General features: G+C 35.4%; 1 protein-coding gene across 1 annotated transcript in view; it reads left to right on the forward strand.

The window, feature by feature from the left end:
* Positions 1-8,353: 8,353 nt before the first annotated feature.
* The window catches only part of TFEC (transcription factor EC), an 89,112-nt gene continuing 73,472 nt past the window's right edge, over positions 8,354-23,993 (forward strand). Inside the window, exon 1 of the mRNA XM_052001402.1 lies at positions 8,354-8,474. Coding sequence (XP_051857362.1) covers positions 8,418-8,474 — 57 coding nt within the window. The 5' untranslated portion in view covers positions 8,354-8,417. The remainder of the gene's footprint in view (positions 8,475-23,993) is intronic.

Consider the following 23,993-nt stretch of genomic DNA (forward strand, 5'->3'; position numbering starts at 1 on the left):
CATAAAATGTAAGCTATATATTAAAATAACATGTAGCACTTTACTATTCTCAAAGTACTTTACAAATATCTCATGTATCCTTAAGCCAACTCTGGGATGTTGAACCCAGACATCCCTTTTACAGATGGGGAACTGAGGCATACAGCAGTTAAGGGACTTGTCCAGCCACATAAGCCAGTATATGGCCAGTAAGTGTCTGAGGCAGGATTTCAACTCAGGTCTTCCTGACTCCAGGTCCAGCACTCCTATCTACTGCAGCTCCTAGAAATCTCCTATTTCGATTACTCTTGATGCCATGCTTTTACCCATCTTAAAGCTACAGATTAATGGGATATCATTACTGGAAGGTCTCCCTTGATTCTGTGGCATATATTTTACATGACAGTTTCCATGATCTTTCCTTAGGCTAATAATCATTCTAAGCTCCTCTCTAATGGAAATGTTTGATATGGATTAGTAGGGATTTAGTAGCTATAGTTCAAGATTCAAGTAGGTCCATTACAACAAGACTCATGAAATTTGGTATGAATATCTAGGAAGGAGAATAGCATTAGCTAATAGAAAACAAATCTCAACAGCTGTGCCATTGGGAAGGAGCCTATCAGCTAATCTCCCATATCTATCAATTAGAATAAATATTTTGAGTAGAGCAACAGACTTGAATCCTTTATACTTAATGGTTTTTAGAGATGCAATGTGATAGTAAATTGCCTATTGAAATGCCATTTCTGCTATTCATAGCATGATTTGAAAGTTGAGCCTGTGCTACCAAGAAACCAAGATCTGACTAGAAACAAAAAAATCATGTAATATGGAATGTTTTTGGAAGGATGTGTGAATTGAATTATTTTAACAATTCTGTGCTAGGTGATAGAGTGACCAAGTCATCTTGGTTGCAAGAGGTCTAATAGTTATGTTCAAGGACATATTTTTTAATTCTCTTGTTGAGAATACTATGTCTTAGAAAGAGAAATCTGTATTTAGAATATGGTGACTAGTGCAATATAGAAATAAGAGAGAATCCAGGAATCCTATGAGTGTTATAAGAATGGAGACTGGGGAGTCAGAATATATATTGTAAAGGTAGATCAGTGGTTTGGGGTAATCCAGCAGAGGGAAAGAAATGCACTAAACTTGAAAAGGCTGTGCTCAGATTGTCTACCCACAATATTGGGGCAATTCTGCTGTTACCAATGTCCATGGGTAGGAGTCAACAGGTGATGCAGCGGGAGCTTATTTCACAGGGGGCTTTGCAAATACACAGGATTAGATATGTCTGTCTTGCCAGTAAGTTGCTTGGGTTCAAAAAGTGAGTTTCACAAATACAAGATAGAGAAGACATGGTTAGATGTTAATTTTTGCTAAACAATAACAACAACCCTAGAGTTTATCGTGGATTAGAAGCATAGTATGAAGTAAAAGTATGATATGGTGATCAAAAAAAGTTGTGACATTAGAATATATTAAAAGCCATAGCTTCTGAGTGTAGGGAGGTGCTATCTACATAGTGTCCTGATCAAATCCCATTTGGAATACTGAATTCAGTTCTGGGTGCCACATTTTAGGAAGCTGATACATTGGAGTATCCAGAGAAGGGCAAAGAGGCTGGAAGAATGCCTTGAGATTATCCCATATGAAGAATTATGGATGTCTAACCTAGAGAAGAGAAAATTTAGGAACATAAAGTGGCATCTCTTTTCAAATATTTGAAGAGCTGTCCTGTCTTTGGTTTGATTCCTAAAGGCAGAATAAGGAGCAAGGAATAAAGTTTGCAAACGGATAAGAAGAGGCTTGGTATAAGGAAAAATTTACTAATACTTGGAGATATTCTAAATTAAAATAGAGATGTGTCAGGAGATAGTGAGTTCCTTTTTCCTGGAGTTTTTAAAGAAAAATGAGATTATCAGTTGTTGGATAAACTGAGGGGCATTTCGGTTCAAAACCATGGTGGTTTGGATGATTTTTGAGGTTACTTCCAATGCTGTGATTCTGTGAGCTGACAAACACTCTGTAGGTACTTCCAGGTTCTTCTGGTTTGTGTGGATTATGATGTGATATATGTTTTTTCAATATGATCTCTTCATTCCTCAAATTAGGGCTGACTGTGAGCAGTTCCTTTCATATAAGATAGTTCTTTTCTACAAGGTTCAACATGTTGAAGGATTCAGAAAGCTATGGAGTACAGATCCCTCTATGTCACTGTTGACATCAGTACCCATAAGGAATTGTTTGAGGTTGTGGATAGTTAAAGATAGGGCTTAAGACCAAGTTCTTAGTAGTAGTTTCATCACCAGATATCCCATGGGAAGTTTGGAAGTATTCAGCAGAAAGTATTGGGGGGGATGCTTTCAGGAAAAAAAAAAAAAGACCTCCTGATGTAATAACAATAGGACCTCAGAAAAGTGAGGAACTGCTATGGGACTTTCAACATTGTAGGGATCCCCACTCTGATATCTCCTCCATCTTACACAGATCCATATCATTTCCCTAGTTTATAACATATCTCTCAATATTCAACTCCTCTACATACTGACATTTCTCCAACTTGGCAAGTGCCTGGAATAGCATAGTCCTTCAAGATACCCTGAACCAATTTGGTATGCTGGCTAGAGTCCCTGAACTAGATGAAGATAGTTTCAAGATAAATCATAACTTTGCCCAAAAGGCTATCAAATAGATCTCAAATAGATCTCAAATAGATCATAAAAAAGGGAGAAGGTTCCACATGTGGAAAAATGTTTGTAGCACTCCTTTTTGTAGTATTAAGGAACTGAAAACTGAATGGATGCCCATCAATTGGAGAATGGCTGAATAAGTTTTGGGATATGAATATTATAGAAAATTATTGTCCTATAAGAAATGATCAGCAGGATGATTTCAGAGAGGCCTGGAAAGAGTTACATGAATTAATGCTAAGTGAAACAAGGAAAGCCAACAGAACATTGTATACAGAAACAAGAAGATTATGTAGTTATCAGTTCATTGATCATTGATCATTGATTATCTACATTGAGGTGATTGATGACAATTCCAGAAGATTTGTGATGGAGAGAGTCTTCACAAAGAAGACTGTGAGGACTTAATATAGATCACAGTATATTATTTTCACTTTTTTGTTGTTTGCTTGCATTTTGTTTTCTTTCTCATTTTTTACTTTTTGATTTGATTTTTCTTGTGCAACATGATAATTGTTGAAATATGTATAGAAGAACTGCACATATTTAACATATATTGGATTACTTACTGTCTAAGGGAGACGGTAGGGGAAAAAAGGGAGAAAAATTTGGAATACAATGTTTTGTAAGGATGAAGGTTGAAAACTATCTTTACATATATTTTGAAAATAAGAAGGTATTATTAAAAAGGGGGGGAGGAAAAAGCAAAAAAAATAGCATTGGATATTTCCTAAGTGGTAAAGTTATGATGCAACCTTGTCATGAATGAAGGAAAAATGTCAAAATCATTTGTCAAAAATTAATAAAAAGTAGAGAAATTAAAAAAAAAAAAAAGATAAATCGTAGTTCCATCAATAAGCAAGATCTTCAGCTCTACTGGCTTCATTTGAGCTAATTCATTGTGGATAAAGACAAGCAAACCCTCCAAAAATTGATCTACCAGGTGGTTTTCCATTAGAAGTCTTAACTTAGATTCTGGAAAGGAGCGAAAATATTCTTCTTATCCTTGTTCAAGAAAATTCAGAATTTGGCCATTCTGAGAATAAGGGGAGTCAACAGACTCCTTGAAATCTTCTAAGAACTTGTATATATTTTCCAAGAGGATGCTATTTCCTATTAGACAAAGGTGATTAGTAGGCAGGGCATTTCTTAGGAGGATTACTGTAAAAGTATCTTTAGATTAGATTGTGGTATTTCCCTGAAAATAGAGGTACAGGACTAAACTTATATTGGTCAGAAACCTGTCTTCATGAGAAAACTATTATGTCAGACCTATAACTGGAGTGAGATTACTAAGAACTCAGAGAAGTGATTCCAAAGCTGGGAAATTCATGTGATACATCAGGTGAAATATTATTACAGTAGGAGTAGGCTACTTGGTGCTGTCATTTGTTTCATGACTTTTCTATCCACGATAGCATTTTTTTTTTTTCATGGTGCCATTGACCTGACTATGAATCTTCCTCATTCAGCTGCATCAGCATTTCTGTAAAATCAAGCACAAAACAGAATGTATATCATGGACATTAAGGGAAGAGTGGAAACAATAAAAGCTTTATGAATTCAGAGAAAGGAAAGACACCGTGGCTGAGTTTTCAGGGAAAGTTTCCATGGAAGTAGTAGGACTAGAATATATAAAATTGTTAAATAAAATCATCTAATAAATCCAAAGAATTGGTAGGAAGAAACATAATGCTTCTCCAGATAGACTCATGGTTATTTTCCTGAATTATGCAAGTCTGAACCAAAGTTCACTGATTATTCTGTGTACTATGGAAGGAATAGAATAGTAGATTCTTTTTTTTTTTTTTTAATTAAAGCTTTTTATTTTCAAGGCACATGGTCAGATAATTTTTCAACATTGACCTTGCAGTCTTGTGTTCCAAATTTTCTCCTCTTTTCCCCCACCTGCTCACTCTAGATATGCAATCCAATATGTTATACATGTTAAAATATACATTAAATCCAATATATGTAAACATATTTATACAATTATCTTATTTCACGAGAAAAATCAGAAGGAAAGAAAATGCGTAAGAAAACAAAATGCAAGCAAACAACAACAAAAAGAGTGAGAATGTTATATTGTGATCCATATTCAGTTCCTCCAGTCCTCTCTTTGGGTGTAGATGGCTCTCTTTGTCATAAGATCATTGGAATTGACCTCAATCATCTCATTATTAGAAAGAGCCACATCCATCAGAATTGATCATTGTATAATCTTGTTGTTGCCGTGTACAATGATCTAGTTCTGTTCATTTCACTTAGCATCAGTTCATGTCTCTCCAGGGCTCTCTAAAATCATCCTGCTGATTGTTTCTTATAGAAAAATAATAAGGAACAGTAGATTCTACAGTCACTCAGTCTCACTAAAAGATGATTAAGTTCCATAAAACTCAAAGAAGTCTTGAGGTCCCTGAAAGCTGTGGAAACCACGATGCTGGGGGTTGACTACAAAGACCCTAACTAGAAATTCTAATTGAATTAATTTAGGGCTAAGGAGAAAGAGATTTGTAGGCACTCCCAAAATATATCATTGTAGCCACTGATCTTGCTTGACTTGTGGGATATGGGTCCCCAGGGCAAGATCTATGGGGGGAAAACAGGCCACAGGAGAGGGATGTAATAACAGATCCTTGGGAGCAAAGAAATGGACTGGAGGAAGGAAACAGTCTTCACAAATGTTAATGCCCTGAAAAGGGGAAGTCTACCCCATACCTCTTATTTCTCATAGAATGTTGGTGCTCTGGAGCAAAGCCCCGTTCAACCTATTTTACTTAAGTTTCTAAAAATGGATCGGCTTAGTTTGCTAGCAACTCTTCTCTGGGTTAATTCATCACAAATAGACTTGACTGAACCTTAAAGAAAAAATTTGATCAACTAGGTATATTCCAAGATAAATCTTGACTCGGTGTGCTGAAACAAGCAGACATATTTTATAAAGAGTGGTTTCAAATTTTTTCTTGAGTTCCTGGAAGAGACAATCCTCTTTGTCTAATAGGTACCTATTCCCCTTGAGGTAGGCAGTAAGAAGCTTGTTCAACCAGGTAAAGTACTGCCAAGGCCTGCTTGGTTCCAAGCTGTGGAGTGTTCCTGAGAGTGTCAATCTAAAAATTCTTTTTTCTTAGGACAGAAAATCTGGCAGGTTTTTTGCCTGCCTGCAGAATGAATTTACTAACTCCAGTAGTGGAACTGAGCAGCTGATATCAAACTACTGTGGGAACCAGTTTGTTTATTTCCTAGAAGACCTTGATCTTACTGTAAAATGAGGGGTTTGGGTTTGTTATTTTGTATTAAATTTTATTGGGTTTCCATCCTGGAGGTGATAAGTGGTAAGATAAGGGAAAGACTACAAACATGGGGGAAGAGTAGGTGTTTCAAGAAATAGCCCCAAAAAAGTAATACAGAATACTGTGTTTGGGTTAAAGAGTTTCAAGAAAGAGCCAATCCAGAGTTGAATAATTATGAATCTCATCTCCTATTAATAGACTAGCAAAATTTATGTTTTGAAGCAACCAGGGAGCTCTGCTTTCAAGTGATTTTATTATCCTTAGGGCAGTGAAGTAGCATAGTAGATAATTGTGCTGAGCCTGGAATCAGGAAGACCTGAATTCAAATGTGACCTCTGACCCTTACTAGTTGTGTGACTGTGGGCAAGTCACTTTACTGTTTTTCTCAGTTGGACAGGATTGAAATGACTGAACAGTATTAGTCTTGATTTTGAACTTCATTTCTCAGTTTTTTTAAATTTTGGTTTGTTTTAAGGCTAAACTAGAATAAATAGTATTCCTAATTATTTTATTTTTCCTTTTTTCAAGTGCCAACCTTAATGTAGTCAACAGTTTTTCTCCTCTAAATATTCACTCTAATCAACAATTTTTACCTTTATTAAAATCTCATCATTCCTTTAGGGCTTTCAGCGAGGTTGATACTGTCATCTGAAATGAAAGATGATTGGGTAATTTAGCTATTCTTGTAGACTTTTCTTCCCATTTGACTGTTAGGGAGATATTTTCCAGAGACTAGGAAGTCAAGTATTTTGGTGAGATACTTCCAGTTATTCTAATCACCCTCCTTGTCAAACATAAATGTCAACTTGACTGCACTCCTCTTTTTAAAACACAAAAACTACAGTAATATGAACGGAACCTTTTGGAAATGAAAATGAAACTTCAGTCATTAACATGAAAGTCTTGCTCCAGGAATCAGAAATGTAGGTTAAATAGAGAAAAGCAGATGAAGCCACTATTCTCTAGTGCCCTGCTAATTCTTATAGCACAAATTGTGATTGGTGAGCAAAAGTGAGAGCTCTGGATTTTGAACTCCTGAGGGATATACTCTGACTATTAAGTACTCCCTCTTGGGAAGGTGGATCTGTAAAGATAGGGCAAATCCCATCAGTGCACCTCCAGGAAAAACAAGGATTAAACCAGGATATGAAAGGAATAATGAAATCCAGAGACTTCCTAATTTCATTGCATTATGTTCGAAAAACATTTAAGTGCCAACTGTGAATCAAGCATTGTAGATCCAAAACAAATAAACCAAGAGCTGAACAGTCCCCTACCCTAAAGAGATTTTCATTATATTTGCCTTCATCTTGGAATAATGGATTTAAGCCCCTGGACTTGGAATTGGGAAGATTGGACTAAACTTGCTTGAGTAATTTATTAGCTATGTGACACTGAAAATCACTTAGCTATTCTGGATCCTCGTTTTTACATCCATAAATGAAAGGGTTAGATCAGTTGACCTCTATGGTTCCCTTTAGCTTGAAATATTTGATGTTGAGATATATATTTGTCAATCAACCACCAAGCATTTTTTAAGCATCTCTAACTTATGCCAAGAATTCAGGGACAGAAAGACAAATGAAATTGCCCTCATAGCACCTACAGATTCTTAACCTGAGGTCTGCAAGTTTGATTTTTCTTTTTGATAATTATGTTATAATATAATTGATTTTCTTTATGATCCTATGTATTTTATATGGTGCATTTAAAATGTTATTCTGAGAAGGGATCCATATACTAAACCAAATTTGCCAAGGGAAAAAAATTTTTTTTTAAATTGAGAATTCCTGCTACAAGGAATCATATCTCTCAATCCCATTGGTAAGATGAAAATGTAATTGAGCAAGGTGATATAATGTATGATATAAATGATCCTTAAGGAACATTTTAAGCAAAATGAGATCTAAGGAAATAAAAAAACTAAACTTTATGCCAAAAAGGAAGCAAAAGCTTGACAAGTATTTCAGGAGAAATACAACCTTCTGGAGCTGAAAAGCACAAGCAGGTGAGAGCAATGAAAGAGGGGCAGACTTGGAGTTGTCACAAAGTACAGGACCGTAGTCCAATTTGATAACAAGAATGTGTTTTCTGTGCAAAAGCAATAAGGATGGGGCAATCCTGGGATCAGAGTGAGCTCTTTCTGGGGCCTCACCACCACTATCTAGGTGGGTTCATTTGGCCACTGTTTCTCCACTCCCCAACACACTTGGGACAAAGATAGGAAGTCCCCCTCCTCCTTAAAAGTGCTTTGTCATTTCTTCTCCCTTAACTGAAATTCCAACCAGGGTTCAGGAAATGCCCTAATGAGCTACTTCTCTTTTCTCTCTTGTGAACTAAGTGGATTCAAACCAGGCCATGCTATACATTATTCATGGTCCAGTTTTGAGCTGTGGTTTGTTTCTTCTGTCCCTTTTTGCATGCTGCTGCTTATGTGCTGGTGGCAGGGATTATGAGTCGATGCTGCTTAGTTGAAGTGATAACAGTGATAGAAATCCAATCAGTGCCGGTAGGTATCTGAACGGACCGGTTAATTTTCTGTACTTTAAATAAACTGATGAAGACCATTCTGATCAATACTTGTTTTCTATTGCGATATGTGGCTTGCTTGTAATTCAGGGATCATCTTGAATGTCAAGTAGGCAACTGGATATTAGAGTTGTCAAACTGTGATTTCCTATAATTCTGTTTAAATTGATCTTGTAAGTAGCTTTGGATTTCTTGGCATAATCAAGAATGTGGTGATCTCTATCTATTTTAAGAATTTTGGTTACTGAAGCAATTTTTTTTTTCTCCATTTTAATGTTCACAGGTTTTTGGTTTCTGAAAGGGGAAAATTCTTTGGCATTTCATTTGTGGCAGTACATTTATAGATGGTAATTTATGATTACATGTTCATTCCTAACTGTATTTCTGAAATTTATTTTAATGAATTTCTAAAGTATTTAACACTTGGATAAATATTTTAAAAATTGGGACTTATAGTAACAGACTGTTGTATAGTAGTAATATGGTTTTGATCCAGAGAGTAAGATTTTTATTATAATTGAAATTTTTAATTAAAATGTTATGGTTAGGAAACAACTTTTGGTAGAAATACAAAGAACTTTTTAAAAAAAGTAATAATGGCAATATATAGTATGTTTTGAAGTTTCTTAGTTCTATGAAACCTAGTATTGTCATCTCTATTTCAAATATTATTTTCCCAAAATTTCTGATTAGAAATGTCAATTTTAGGATTTAAACAAGAGACCCAAATCCAAATCTTAGGTAATGGTTAATTTCTCCAGGGTGACTTAGTTATTTATTTACTATAGACTTCACTGAATATCTAACTTTATAAGAAATTTCAGGAGGTTTCTCTCCCTAGTCAACAGAAACAAATGGAAACAGAAGACTGAGGTTCTTTTAGAATCCCTTTGAACTTGGATTATGAGTCTAAATTAACATATTAAAAATGACTCCTTCAAAATGCGTTTTAAGGAGTTGGAACTTTTTTATTGTTTATTAGGGAGTTACTTTTAAAAGATCTCCAATTTGTCAATTCTGTTTTTGCAGTCAAAGACCTTCATGTACTTAAAATTAGTATTTCCTGGTAATAAGTGGTTTGTAAAGTTAAACCTTGCAAAGTGAATTATAAACTTTGTCATTTCAACCTCACACTGACCAAATGTTACAGATGTTATTCCCAATTTACTGATGAGGAAACTGGTTAAGTGATTTCACCAGCACCCACTGTCTCAGGTAGTTTTTAAAGCCAGTTTTTTCTTAATTCCAGATCAATACTTGATTGTCTTATAGTTTGTGTTTGTCAAATTCTTGATTTCATGGATAAATCACATAATTCTAGAAACCGGTAATTTTTGTTGAACTGAAACTTAAAGTTAGTAGTTAAAAGAAATGAAACAAGCTGAATAATATTCTTAAAAGTAGTCCTGACTATTTTTTTCTGTGGCACAACAGTTTACTATGTCTCTTTCTCAATAGCTGAGGAGGTTATAAAAATACTTGAATATGGTAAATATAATTAGCCCAAGGAAAAGGTTTAAAAGAAAAGATTATTGTTTTTTGGTATGAAAGAGAAAACATTAGATACAAATAAAGGTGCTTAGGAGAGGGGAGATAGGGAAGAAAGCAATCTCATAAAATAATCTCAAAGAATGATCACACATTTGGAGCTGGAGGGATCTTCAGAGACCAGGTAATCCAACCCTTTGATTTTTACAGATGAGGAAATTGAGGCCAAGGCTAATTTACCCAAAATCACACAGTTGGCAAATCTGAGAAATGAGATTTGAACTTGATTCTTTGACTTCAAGCAATTCTCTCTTTATTGTCCTACATTATAAAATACTTTGGATTGGATTGATAGTAAAATTTGTCATGAATTCTTTTGGGAAACGGATGCAAAGTGAGAAATGAAAATATATCAATCAATACCAAAAAATGAAACTTCATAGTTTCTGGGCCTGATATAAAGCTAGTCTAAATTAGATGGGATTATCCAATGACAAATTTCAAAAGGGAAAAAAAATTCCCCAGCGAAAACTGATTTGACCAGTAGTACAATAATGGTCTATAAAGCCAGTCGTGTAAGATTTTTGCAAAAAAATCAAAAACAAAAACAAAAAACAGAAGAAAGAGACTCTTTTTAAGGGAACTATCTAACATACAAAGCAATTATATTTAGTTGTTTCTTTAATTGTAGAATAGTGTCCTTTTAGCTGCAGAATAATGAATGGTGCTCAGCAGAGTAACAGGAATAATCCACAGTAGAGAAAATATGGCCTATGAAGGAGAGTTTGGGACAGTAGTGCTCTGGTTCATTTTAGGAAAAGGGAAGGAAAAGAAAAGACATTATTGTAATCTCTAGAGAGGTAAAAAAAAAAAAAATCCTGACTCTAGAGAGCATGAACCAATGAGAAGTCAAGGAATTTAATCTCTCTGAAGATATCCAAATAGCATCAATACTATCTCTGAGAGTTTATGATCAGTGAAACTAGAAAGCTGGGGTTGTTTCTGGAAGCTATTCTTTGGTTTCCTCTCTTCTTAAGAGGCTGTGGGTAAGGGTCATTATATGGTAAGAGAAGAAACTGTTGGGTCCTTTTTGTCATAACTGGTAGAAGAAAGTTATGTGACTTAAATGTGTGAAAGAGTTTTTGTTAATCATGAGGGGAGTTTTCAGATGACTGAGTTGTTGAAATATTGAAATAACTTAAGGTAAGTTGTGGAATTTCCTTAGTTGTAAAATTTTAAGAATGGATTAGATAACTTAAGGGAATGCTTAAAAAAAAATTAATTGCTATAAGAAAACAGCAGGGAATTTAATTTAATGATCTAAAAATTTCATTAATTGCTATCTTTCTCATGTTTTCTTACTTTGAAATAAAAGGAAGAAAAATTAAATTAAATCAATGACAGCAGTTAATATTATAAAGCAATATGAGGTGATGATAGTCATTAGTATAATTAAAGAAGGGAGAGAGCTGCAACCGGAATCCTGAACACCTAAGTTCAAACTTAGTTTATGACATTTATTAAATAGGTGACCCTAGTCAAGTCACTAACTTGTTTCAGTTTTCTCATCTATAAAGTGGGATTAACCTGCCTCCCAGGATTATGAAAATAAAATGAGATCCTTTGTAGAATAGTTTGCAAATCTTCAAGCCCAAGTAAATGTTGCTACTGATAAGGAATTTTCCCTAGTTGGTTGAAATCTAGATTGCCATTGAGATAATGGAGTAGATTTTTCTGGGTTTTTCCTTTCCTTTCTTTTAGTTTACTGCTAATTCCCCCACCTGAGTGGGGTTTAGGAGGGTAGTGAGAGACGGTGACCAAGTTTATGTACTTCTTTCTCTGATATTCTCATATAAGTCTTTACCTTCTTCCTTCCTGTCCCTGAATTTTGTCTTAGGCAAACAATCAATAACAAACACCTATTTTAGAGACTTTATTATGTACCCTGCTTAGACTAAATCCATATAATTCTCTTTATATAGACCCCAGCACAATAATAACAATAGCTAGCATTTAACTAATGTTCTGAGGATTGCAAATCTTTTATGAATAGAGCACTATCTCATTACATTTTCACAACAACCCCTGAGAGTAAATTCTCTTTATCATTTCTGTTTTATAGATGAGAAAAATACTGCTCAAGAAAGTTTAAGTGACTTGTCCAGGATCATTGAAGTCGATCTTAATTCAGGTCTTCCTAATTTTCTGTGCATCACTCTATCCACTGGGTTATCCAGCTATCTACCAGGAACTTAAGGGCCTGAATGCCTTTTGTTGATGACCTCTGGCCTAAATGATTGGAAGTGAACAAGGCTGTGGTGTCAGTGGCAGTAGTGGTCATAAGCACTGGCAGGAAAATGAATGTCCCCCTCTGTTAAGAACAAATGGTATTGGTCAGGACACTGGGCATGGAGTAATTAAGATTTTGTGGGTTGAGCAGAGGCTAAATTGTAAGGTTTTTTTTTTTTTTTTTCCTGTGTGTGGTGAATTTCTTTGAATCTTTATGACCAAAATATGAAATGGGAAGTCAGAAATTCAGCATTTTGAGTCCCAGTGGAGCCACAACCTTGCCATGTGACTATGAATAAGTCTGAATTTCTCTGATGGTATTGAGAGTTGAAATAACTTCCAGTGGAGGAAGGGAGCAGTCAGGGAGAAGTGACAAAGTCTGGCTCTCTGAGATGTCTGAAAACATTGTTTTTCCCTGTCTACATTTGTTGCTCAAATCCTCAAAATACTGAGCTTACCCCTCTTCCTAGTATCCTTTGGGATGCTCAAGGTGACCCAGGCTATTTCAAATATTGCTACCTTAAACTACCATTTCTGGAACAGTTCTACCAAGGGCTGACTGTAGCTATGGGATTAGTAGAACTGACTTTTTTCAGTATCATCTTTGAGAAAGGACTATCTTCATTAGGACAGATCTCCAAAAATAGAGTGGTGAATGGAGACCAGCATTTGGATAACTTGAGAAGAAATATCTTTTGTTTTCCTTTATTGTCCTTTTGTATTTTCACATGTTCTCCTTATCCATACTGTCTGTGTACCCCAAGGCTCAATCTTTGGCCTCTTCTTTTCCTTCTTGACAATGTTATTTGGGGATCACATCAGCTTCCAATGAGTCCACTTATTGCCTCTCAGCAGATGACTCCTGCATCTACATATCCAGCCTCCTTCTGCAGCTGCAATTTTACATCATCTTTAGGGCATGTCCAACTAGGTTCCTATTGGCATTTGAAGGTTAATATATTTTAAATAAGTTATATTAATTTCTTCTTTAAACCTTCCCCTCTTTTCAACTTCCCTTTTACTATGAAGGGCACCCACTATTCTCCCAATCACTCATCTTTCCCAGTCTTTAATCTCTGAGTCATTCTCCTCTCCACTCATCCCACATTAACCACTGCCTTCCTAAATCTTGTCATTTATAATTTCATAAAATATCTTACATACATCTCTTTATTCACACAGCCACCACTCCAGTTGCAGCTCCTCCTATCCCTTAACCTGGCTTATTACCATTGGTCTTCTCCATGTCTTGTCTCTACCCAATATTAATACAGTTTCTGTTTGGCTGCCTAAATGATTTTGGTAGATCTACATATGTCTCTTCTTGTTAGATAAACCAAAGTAGCTTCCTTTTAAAACAGAATCTGTCTGGCATATAAGGAAGGGAAGGGAGTAAGCATTTATAGAGTGCTAGATGTCACTTTAGAATATTATCTCATTCATCCATAAGTTTAAAAAGAAAATTAATTATATTGAAATGAAGCTAGTAAATGCTTACCTATCCAAGTACGTGATCTTTACAATGACTCTGTGAGACAGAGTTAATGCTTGTTTCACAAGATGAGGAATGTACACAGGTTAAGTGACTTGCTCAGGATCACTCAGCATGTCTCAGAACAGTTTTGAACTCAGATCTTCTTGCTTCCATCTACTAGCTTCTGAAATTTGAAATATAGTTATTTATATTTATACAGTGCATAGTTTCTACTTTCCAGTCTTCTTACACTTTACTTCCCTCATTGAATCCAGGATCCAGGTAGACAAGCTTACCTGAGGTTCTTTAAACATAACATTGCAGAACTTTCTCTCAACATTCTTTCCCCACCTTTGTTTCTCAGTTTCTGCGGCTTCCTTCGGGTCTCATTTCAAATGGCTCTTCTGCAAGAGGCTTTTCCAGCTGCTATTGAACATCTCCTCAGAGAGGATCTCTAAGCTACTCTGATTGTATTTTATTTGTATGTATTTGTATATATTTACATATTTTCTCCTCAGTTGGAAAGGGCGCTCTCTGAGGCAGGAACTGGTTTTTCTTTTTCTTTGTATTTCCAGAGCTTATTCTTTGTTGCTCAATTGGCCAGTGTCATTTGGTTCTCCTGTGGGGCAGCATCTCCTGCTCCTGCTCCTCCTCTTGTTCCTCCTTCTTTGTTCCTCTTCCTCCTCTTCTTCTTCCTCCTCCTCTTCCTTCTCTTCTCCTCCCCCCTTTTCTACTTTTCTTCCTTTTCCTCCTCCTCCTTCCCACTGAAGTTATTGTTCTTCATTCTTGAAGAGGACTATGGCATCAGGGAGGTGATACCATGACATGAAAGTGAAATGGATTTAATAGTAAGAATTTATATTGTTTTTTGATTTATCATTTGACTATAGGTGACCTGCACCTTTTCTGCTTTCAGAATTCCATCCTTATTTTAAACTTTGGTGCTTTAGGTCAACTTGGCGCATAGATAAGTCTAAATCCGGATAATTCACAGACAGAAATGCACCGTATTTATGGCTACATCTCGTATCATATGCTCTAAAACTTCAAATTATTTTATTCAACAGGAAAATATTAAATACTATATTCAAGCTACTACTCAAGGCACTTGGGATATACGTTATTTTTAAAAAAACAACCATACCCTATTATCAAAATAGTTTACTCAGAGTTATCAATGTGTGCACAGACAAGTCAATGCAAGTTATGTACAAAGTATTTTTTGTAATATTACTAAAAATTGGTGAGATCAGAAATTGTTTCTTTAGGAGGAACAACTTGAGCTGAGTCTTGAAGAGAGGGATGCATTAAAGGGCTGAGGTGGAAGGGAGAATATGTTTTAAGCATGGGGGGAGAGAGAGAATTGTGTGGCACAGTAGATAAACTGCTGGAGTCAGGAGAATCTGAATTCAAATTCAGCCTCAGACACTTACTAGCTGTGTGATCCTGGGCAACTCACTTAATCCTGTTTGCCTCAGTTTTCTCATCTGTTAAATGAACTGGAAAAAGTAATGGCAATCCAGTTCAGCATTTTTGCCAAGTAAACCCCAAATGGGGTCCCTGAGACTGAGTCAGATCCCACTGAACAACATTACAACAATGGAGAAAAGCAAGTAAACCAATCAATTGTTAACTTAATTTGTACTAGATAATTTAGTAGAATAATGCTTAAGTTGTTATATTGGAGGGATGATTTAAAATTTAAGTGAAAGGAAGAAAATCAAAAAGGAAAAAAAAACAAAATAGATCACTAGATTTTTGGGAACAAAATAGAAAAAGAAAAAAAGACTGATTGAAAGATCTTTTCTATCAGGCTAGGGATTTCTGCTTGGATTTTACTGGTGACCTCTCTCTATATAAAGAGGTTCTTAACTTGGGATTCATGTATCTGGATGAAAAAAACATTTTAATAACTGCATTCCAATATAATTAGCTTTCTTTTAAAACTTAAAGGGATCATACTGCCAAAAAAAGTCATGGGCAAGGAAAAAAATTGAAGAAACTCTGATAAAAAGTATACTAAATGCTTCAGAGGGCCATAGGTCCTCAGCAAGTCCTCTAAAATAGAGGTGATTTTATGAAATGTGCTATAACAGTTTCTAGTAGCACTAAATGCTATGATCCTAAATTAAGAAATTCTAATTTTACATTTTTTCAAGTTTATTTAACAGCAACAATAACATCAATATACTCCTAGTGTATTATCTACCCCAAGTACTTCATTATTTAAAATGGACTCTACCACCATTAAGCACCCCTGCCTTACCTCCAATAACCTCGTCTCTAGATAGGTAAGGTGGGTTTGGGGCAGCAGGTGTAGTGAATAGAAAGCCAGGCCTGAAGCCAGGGACACGTAGCCTCCTGAGTTCAAATGTGACCTGGAAAACTTAATAGAACCCTGGATAAGTCACTTAATCCTGTTTCCCTCAATTTCCTCATCTGTAAAATAAGCTGGAGAAGGAAATGGCAAACAATGCCAGTATCTTTGCCACGAAAACTCCAAAACTAGTCATGAAGAGTTGGATAGAATTGAAAAATGACTATCACAGTGACAAATAATTTTTAATTCTGTAGATATTCTACTTATTATATTGATCTTGGGGAAGTCACAATCTTTTTGAGCCCAGACTAATTTTAAAAAGGAGGATTTAGACTAGGTGATCTACAAGGCCCCTTCTAGATTTAACTCTCTGATCTATGATTCCCTATTTCATTGTGTATTTCAAACACTCAATAAATATTTATTAACATCTACTCTGTGCCAGAGCCATTGCTAAAGCATTGGGGTAAAAAAGACAATCCTTATATCTGTTGAGGGCTAGATTTGGGGTACCTACATCAAATTAGGGTTTAGTTGAGGTCTAGTGGCAGGTTTGGGGTACAGGGAGTCAAATAGAGTCCCCCCTGCAATCCCCTTGGATTCGGCACAAGAATACAGCGGTAAATGAGCTCTAGTAGCGGCACGAGTCCCCAATAAAGAGAGCTAGATTAATAAAAGAGGTTTATTATTGGGCTTGGAAGTAAGGAGATAGGTGAAGGTAGAGATAAGAAAGGCACCGGACAGAGAGTCCAGTGGACAGAGGGTCCTCACATGGCTAGCATGTTTGGAATCTACAAAGAGGGGGTACCAGCATCTCCCTTTTATAATGGGAGATTTAGCTCCAGGGGCTTTTGGGTGTAGCCCCAAAGTTGACTCAGATCCGGGTGGGGCTGGGATCTTTTATTGGAATTCAAAAGGAACAGGATTTGTGAGTTAAAGGGTAATTAAATGGTAACTGGGTGGGGTGGGGGGTGGGGAATCTTTCCCACATCATATCCTCTAAGAGCTTAGAATAGAAAGGGGAAAATGATGCGCAAACAAATATAAATAAAGCTAGGTATATTGAGAATTGATATGAGAAAAAAATTAACAGAAGGAAGGCACTAGAATTAAAGGGATTGGGAAATCTCCCAGTAAAAAAGAATGAATTTTAGCTAGGACTTAACTGGGATAGGGAGGTCAGTAGGTGGACTGGAAAGGGGAGAGCATTCCAAGTATGGGGAACAGTCAAAGAAAATGCTTAGAACTGAAGGAGGAAGTGTTTTGTTTGTGGAGCAGCTGGGAGGCCATTGCCACTGAAACCTGGGTACTGGGCAGTAAGGTGTAAAAAGACTGGAAAGATAAGAGAAGATCTAATTGGGAAGGTCTTTAAATATGAAACAGGATTTTGTATTTGATCCTGGAGGCTATTGGGATGCCTGATATCTGAATACTAGTTTAAGAGTCACCATTGGAAGCCTTTCTAAACTCCTCAATTCTAGTGCATTCCTCCTTTTAATTCTCTTCTTTTTATCCCATATATAGCTTGTTTGTACAAATTTGTTTGCTTGTTACCTCTCTAGCTCCTTGGATTGTCTTTTGCCTCTTATTGTATGCTAGGTGCTTAGTCTAGTGTCTGGCACATGGTAGGCACTTACTAAATATTTATTGATAATGTAGAGCTCAGAGGTGTGATCTTGGTTGCAAAGAGTTTTAAACTGGGTGAGGAGTTTTTGCTTATTTTGCATCATAGCAATAAAAGGAATTCTCTAAAGATTTTTGATTATGAGAATCAATGGTCAGAGCTCTGTTTTGGGAATATGAATTTAGCAGATGAGTAGGGGATCAAGTAGAAATGCAGAGATCAGTTAAGAGGTTTTCACAATACTCAAGAGATGGTGAGTATGTGAACTAGGACATGGAGAAATCCATGCAAGAGATGTTGGGGAGACAAAGTCCACAAAATGATAACAAGTTGGATATGTGGGTTAAGGGAGAGAGTAAATTCAAAGCCTCCTCTACAGTTAAGAATCTAAGTGAATAAATGGGGAAAGCTGACATTTGTGGGAAACTGCATTTTCAATTCACTGAATATGAAATATCTTTGGGGTCATCTAAGTTGAGATACCCAGCTGAGGGCTTTTCTGATAAAGGTTGTATTGCCTTCCTGGAGGGTATCCTGGAGAAGGAATTTAAACTTGCAAACAGATTGAGTGGTTTTTCCCAATTTTAAATTTCTGTGTATCTGATTTGAATATGAGTGAAGAATCCTTTGGGCTAGATATCTAGATTTTGTAGACATTTGCTTTGTGATGGTAATTGAATCTTTTGCGATATTGCTGGAAGATCAAAATGGAGAAAAAGGTTTAGGATAGAGCCTGGGGTGACAAATACATTTAGTGGAGGAAAAAAAAAAAAACCATGGTTGCTAATCTAGATAATCTAGCAAATGAGGAAGAGGTGAATCTAGAGAACAGTATCACAAGCCCGGGGAAGACACAGTATATAGAAGGTGATAGTGTTAGATATGACTGAAAATTCAAGTAGAATATCATTTTGTATGAGAGATACTAAGTGATACCAGATATCATTTATTAATTTAACCTTACTTCAGTTTTTCTGTTTGGAGAGAAACTGTTTGCATTATCTCCTGGCCTCAGACATCTTTCTATAATACAAGATATTTTGAAGTAATATTTGTCAAATGAATTAATTGTAAAATCTAATGATTTTTCTCCAAATTTCTTAACCTTCCTGACCTCTCTAGATTTTTCTCATACTATTCATCCCTTCTTCTGCGAGTCAGATCATTCCTTATCAGTCTCCTCAGTATACTGTGGGCCACACCCCTACTTTTCCAGTTTTCTTACACTTTACTTCCCTTCCCTCATGTACTCTTCAATTCAGTAACCCTAGCTTCCCTTGCTCTTCTGGGACACAAGACACTTCACCATCTCCATGCTTTGGACTTGTCACTGGCTACCCTCCCACCACCCTCAAATTGGAATGCTTTCCCTTTTCATTTCTACCTCCTACCTTCTTTCATGTCCCAGTTAAGATCCCACATTTCAGAGGAAGCCTTTCCCTATTCCTCTTGATTCTAATGCATTCTCTCAGTTGTTTATTTCCTATTTAACCTGATATAGTTTGTACATATTTTTTTCTTGCCCTCTCACCCATTAGATTTTGAGTTCCTCAAAAGATAGGGTTATCTTTTGTTCTTCTTTGTATTCTAGGCACTTAACACAGGATTTGGCACCTAGCACATATTTTAAATGGTTTTAAGTGTGACATTTATAGGAATCTTGTAGAAGGAAAACGTCACAATATGATAAAGTTTTGGGTTAACTTTCTACTCTTGCCGATACAACTATAGTCCCTTAATCTTTCCTGAAATCCCCTGGAGAATCATTCTCCTAAAAGCCACTCAATTCTTTTATTTTAATCACTCTTTTCAAAGGCTCTCCCCTACCTATCTGGTCTCGGCTAACTAAAGCCACCAATGAGATCTGTTTATTCTGATCTGTACCCTAATCCAGTCAGGAAATGGGGAAAGGGGGCTGCCTTTAGCTTTAATGATAAAGCCCTCACTTAGGAGTGTTTTAACTTCTAAATTTGGTTACCACTCAATTAATTTTATCCAGCTTCAACTTTCATTTTTATTCCAAAACCTTTTTCTTTAAAAAAAAAAAAGGTATTAGGATTGAGAAGGATTTTAATGGGGAACATTGTTTCCTAAGAAGTTTGATTTAGTACTGATCAAGTTTCCTTCCTTCTGGTAAGTCTGCAAAGAACTTTAGGCTGGAGAGATTTATTTCTCAAAATTTTCTGTTGAAGTCAAAGGGAAATTGTTAATATGCTTCCACAATAGGAAGAAAAAAGAAAAGAGGCCATTGCACTTATCATTGATAATCCTGGAGAGTCCTGGAAAGGTGGTTTAAGAGTAGTAATGTTAGAAGATAGGGTTAAGCTGAGGGAATTGAGTCCCACAGTGTAGATAGTTTATTCTATGAATTTGACTGGGATAAATATGGGATGACTGAGGAAGAAGCTGAGAGAAGTGAAAGACTTCAAGGATAGCTAAGATCTGTATATGTATATGTTTATAGAATTTTATGGCTAAGTATATTATATTCCTTCTCTGATCAAATGAAATTATTTGTCTGTAAAAGAATCTTTTTTTTTTCTTCTGACATCAGATTCGAGAAGGAATTTATCCTGTGCAATGTGATCACAATGTGTTTTGTAAAAGATGGAGACAAATTAAGATACATTTCTTATATCACTGGGATATAAGTACTGAGGCTATAGCATTAAATATTATGACTGTTCTTTTGTGGTTCTTAATCTCTTAGATATTACTTTCTGGTTTAACTCAATATAGGGAAGGAGTTTAAAGAAGTTACAAGACAGGATAAGTAACATGATCTTTAGGTTATCTCAGAAAACACATCTCAAGTTTTAGGCAAAGCAAATTGCAATCAATTTCTGTCAATTAAATTTCTGTCTGAAGTCAATATTGTACATTGATAAAGAGTTTTTTTAAACTAAAAGGCATGATAAAGTAAAAATTTGAAAAATTTAGGAGTGTGACTTGTTTTCTCACTCAGTCAGAGAACATCTCACTTCTGCTTGGAGATAACCCATTGCTTCAAGTGGACTTCATTGGCTGTTGCCATTTTTGATTGAGAACTTAGATTTTTATGCCATGAAGAATAAATAAGATGGTTCAGGCTTGAATGTTTTCTAGGAGAGGTACTAATCACTTCTGAGGCTGCTAAGTGATACAGTAGATAAAAAGAGTGTCTGGTGTGTAGTTAAGAAAATTTCAAATTGACCTTGTAACTCTGAGCAAGTTATTTAATCCTTTTAACTCAGTTTCCTCAACTGTAAAGTGAGCTGGAGAAGGAAATAACAAAACTCATCATTATCTTTGCCAAGAAAATCCCAAATGGGGTCACAAAGAGTAGTTATGACTGAACAATGAACAACTCCTAACAATATTTTAATAACTTTGACCCCGAATGAACCCTCATGTGGGTCATCTTGTCTCATATATGAGCTTATAGAATTTTGATGTTGAGTTGAACTGCATTCTGAAATATTCATCAGAATTATCTTGATTGAAAACAACTTAAGTAATTAAATGAATTGACTTGTAAATAAGAGTAGCTTTTTATTCCTTGAAATAAAGGAGAAAGCCTAAAAATAGAATAACTTTAAGTGCATAGAGTTGAATGCAAAGTTGTTAGTTCTCATCCTAATTAGCTATTGTGCTCAATATCTGTGCTCAGCTCTTTCTTAAGGGGTTTTCTACTTTTAGGATCAATCACTACATCTTCATCACTATTATATATCTTAGGGATTTTTAACTTTTTTAAATCACGGACCCCTTTGGTAGATTGAAATATATGGACTCCCAATATAATATTTTTAAATGAATAACATAAAATACATAGGATTACAAAAGAAACCAATTAAATTGAAATATAGTTATCAAAATGCTTTAAAAAAATAATTTCAGGGACTTTAAGTTTAGCATCTCTGGTTCCTTCCAGCCTGAAAAATCTATAATTCTAAAGCTTAGATGAGCATGCTTGTCTACCTGTTTCCTATAAACACATAGATATAACATCCAAATACATCAACAATTAAAAAAAAAGACAGAAGCAGGACATGGCTTTTTTTTTTTTTTGGACACTCCTTAGAACTGGAATTTCATCTTTTAAAGACCCCGATACAGTCTAATTCTGGGTGTTGTAGTATACAAAGTAGCATGGAATCCATGACCAGGTTATATTGTCTCGTCCATTGATAAATCTAGTCTATGGATGAAACACAGCATAGAAGAATGGAAAGAATCAAGTGCCAGCACATAGTAGGCAGTTACTAAAATGTAAGTTGGATGTTAATGTGAATATTGGACTATCTCATAAACAAAAATGAGCAAAATGAAGACCATATGAAAGTATGTGTACAATGGTACACATACACTATACCTATACCGAGGAGGGAAAATTATTTTGTTGTTGATCTTAATAATGAATAAATAGGCTTTTGAGGATATTTCTAGTAGTTTTTACTTTTTATAAGATGAAGAATGGAGAATTTGATATCTTTATCCTTATATCCTTATATCCTTTATCCTTAACATAGCTTGTCATAGATTAGAGTCCACTGCTCAAGTCAGAAATATAATGATTCTAGCAGCAAGGGATCATTCTTTGAAGGCATTTTTAAATTTATGATCAATTCAATAAAACATTTATTAAGTCTTAATTATGCATCTGCCATTATGCTAGATATTAGGGGTAATAGGATACTAGGGGTAATAATAGGAAAAATGATGTGGTTCCCACTGTCAAAAAGTTATAATTGAGGTGAGAGAGGGTATAAGAGGAAGCTAGTTGGGTTCAATGCATATGAACTCTGAAATATCTAGGTTCATATCCTGCCTTGCATACTTACTAGCTGTGTGATCTTAGGTAGGTCACTTAAATCTTCCTCAGCCTCACTTTCCTCATCTGTTAAATGATGAGAATGAATGCTTACTTCACGGAATTAGTGGGAAGACCAAATTAGATAAACATTTTAAGAATTTTTCAAACCTTATGTCTTGTGATCCATAAATATTAATTATTATTATTAAGTTATACACAAAAATAAGTATTCTATATAATAGAATGGTAAGAGCTAAGGAAAAATATGAACAAAAATGTGAAATTTGAAGAAAACCTTTTACCTGGGCATATTTAGAGCTTCAAATAAATCTAGTAATTAGATATCATCTAGGGAGAATCCTGAATTTACAAAATGCCTAAGATATATAAAGTCCAGATAATTTGGTACATGAATTAGAAATTTTGGTTTCTTTGATTCATCTTGTAGAAACCACACTTTGGGTATCAAATGTATTCCGATAATTTGTATAAAATTATATCTGAATTTCAAGTTTTCTTTTCAGTTCAATTGACTTATTGTATTGGAGCATTTTAAAACTTTTGTTCTGTAGTAGGAAATAAGGGTACAAAGCTAAAACCCCAAAAGATTTTCTGTCCTCAAAGAGCTTACATTCTACTAGGGGATATAAATTGTTTGTTAAAAATATTCAGGTAACTTTATGGATGTCTTCATTTGAGCTCTATTTGCAAACTTTTAAAAGCCAAGAGGATTTTTTTTCTCTCCCCAATAATCTTTATTGAAGCAAGAAATAGGATGTTGAATCCTCTGATTCCTCAGGCATGGGTTAGGAAAGGTTGGTTTCTGCTTTTCTAACTGTTGTGTAATTAGAAGGGATTTTTTCCCCCCTGAAGACATGCACAGCACAGTGTAGTAAATTCTTTCATCCTCCAAAGGTGAGACCTTTGCTCCCTTTCAGCTTTTTTTATCCAGATAATCTCAACATTGCAGTTATGAGTATGGTGGAGGCACATGGACAGCAATATTGAAGGTCAGAGTGAGTTTAAGGAGGAAGTTGATAACTTTCAACCCAATTTAAACTATCTCAAGGGGAGAGATAAGGAAAGGAGGACTGATTACTAAATAATAATAATAAATGTTGATATCTTGGTTAGAGATGCATGGGAAATGCCCCTCAACTAATTCTGTGAACTGCTATTGAGCAATATTAGGTTTTAATGCTAAATGAGTTTGACCAAGCATTTTTCCTTGTGGTTCATGCTTCTCTAACCCCAGAGAAATACTCAATATGGAAGTAATTTTACAAGCTGAGATTTCCTATAGATGAGACTTTGGCAGGATGATTGCTAGTCTTAGAATACTATTCTTCTAAAATGATCATGGTAGTTAATGCATACAAAAGGGAATATCTAGTTTCTAGTCAATCAATAAACATTTATTAAGTATCTCCTATGAATCAGGCACTAAGTTAAGCACTGAATTCTGAGAGATATCTTTTGGTGGAATCAATGTCTACTAATACAAAGCAG

Source organism: Antechinus flavipes, chromosome 5 (assembly GCF_016432865.1).
Source record: "Antechinus flavipes isolate AdamAnt ecotype Samford, QLD, Australia chromosome 5, AdamAnt_v2, whole genome shotgun sequence".
In the NCBI taxonomy this organism is placed as follows: Eukaryota; Metazoa; Chordata; class Mammalia; order Dasyuromorphia; family Dasyuridae; genus Antechinus; species Antechinus flavipes.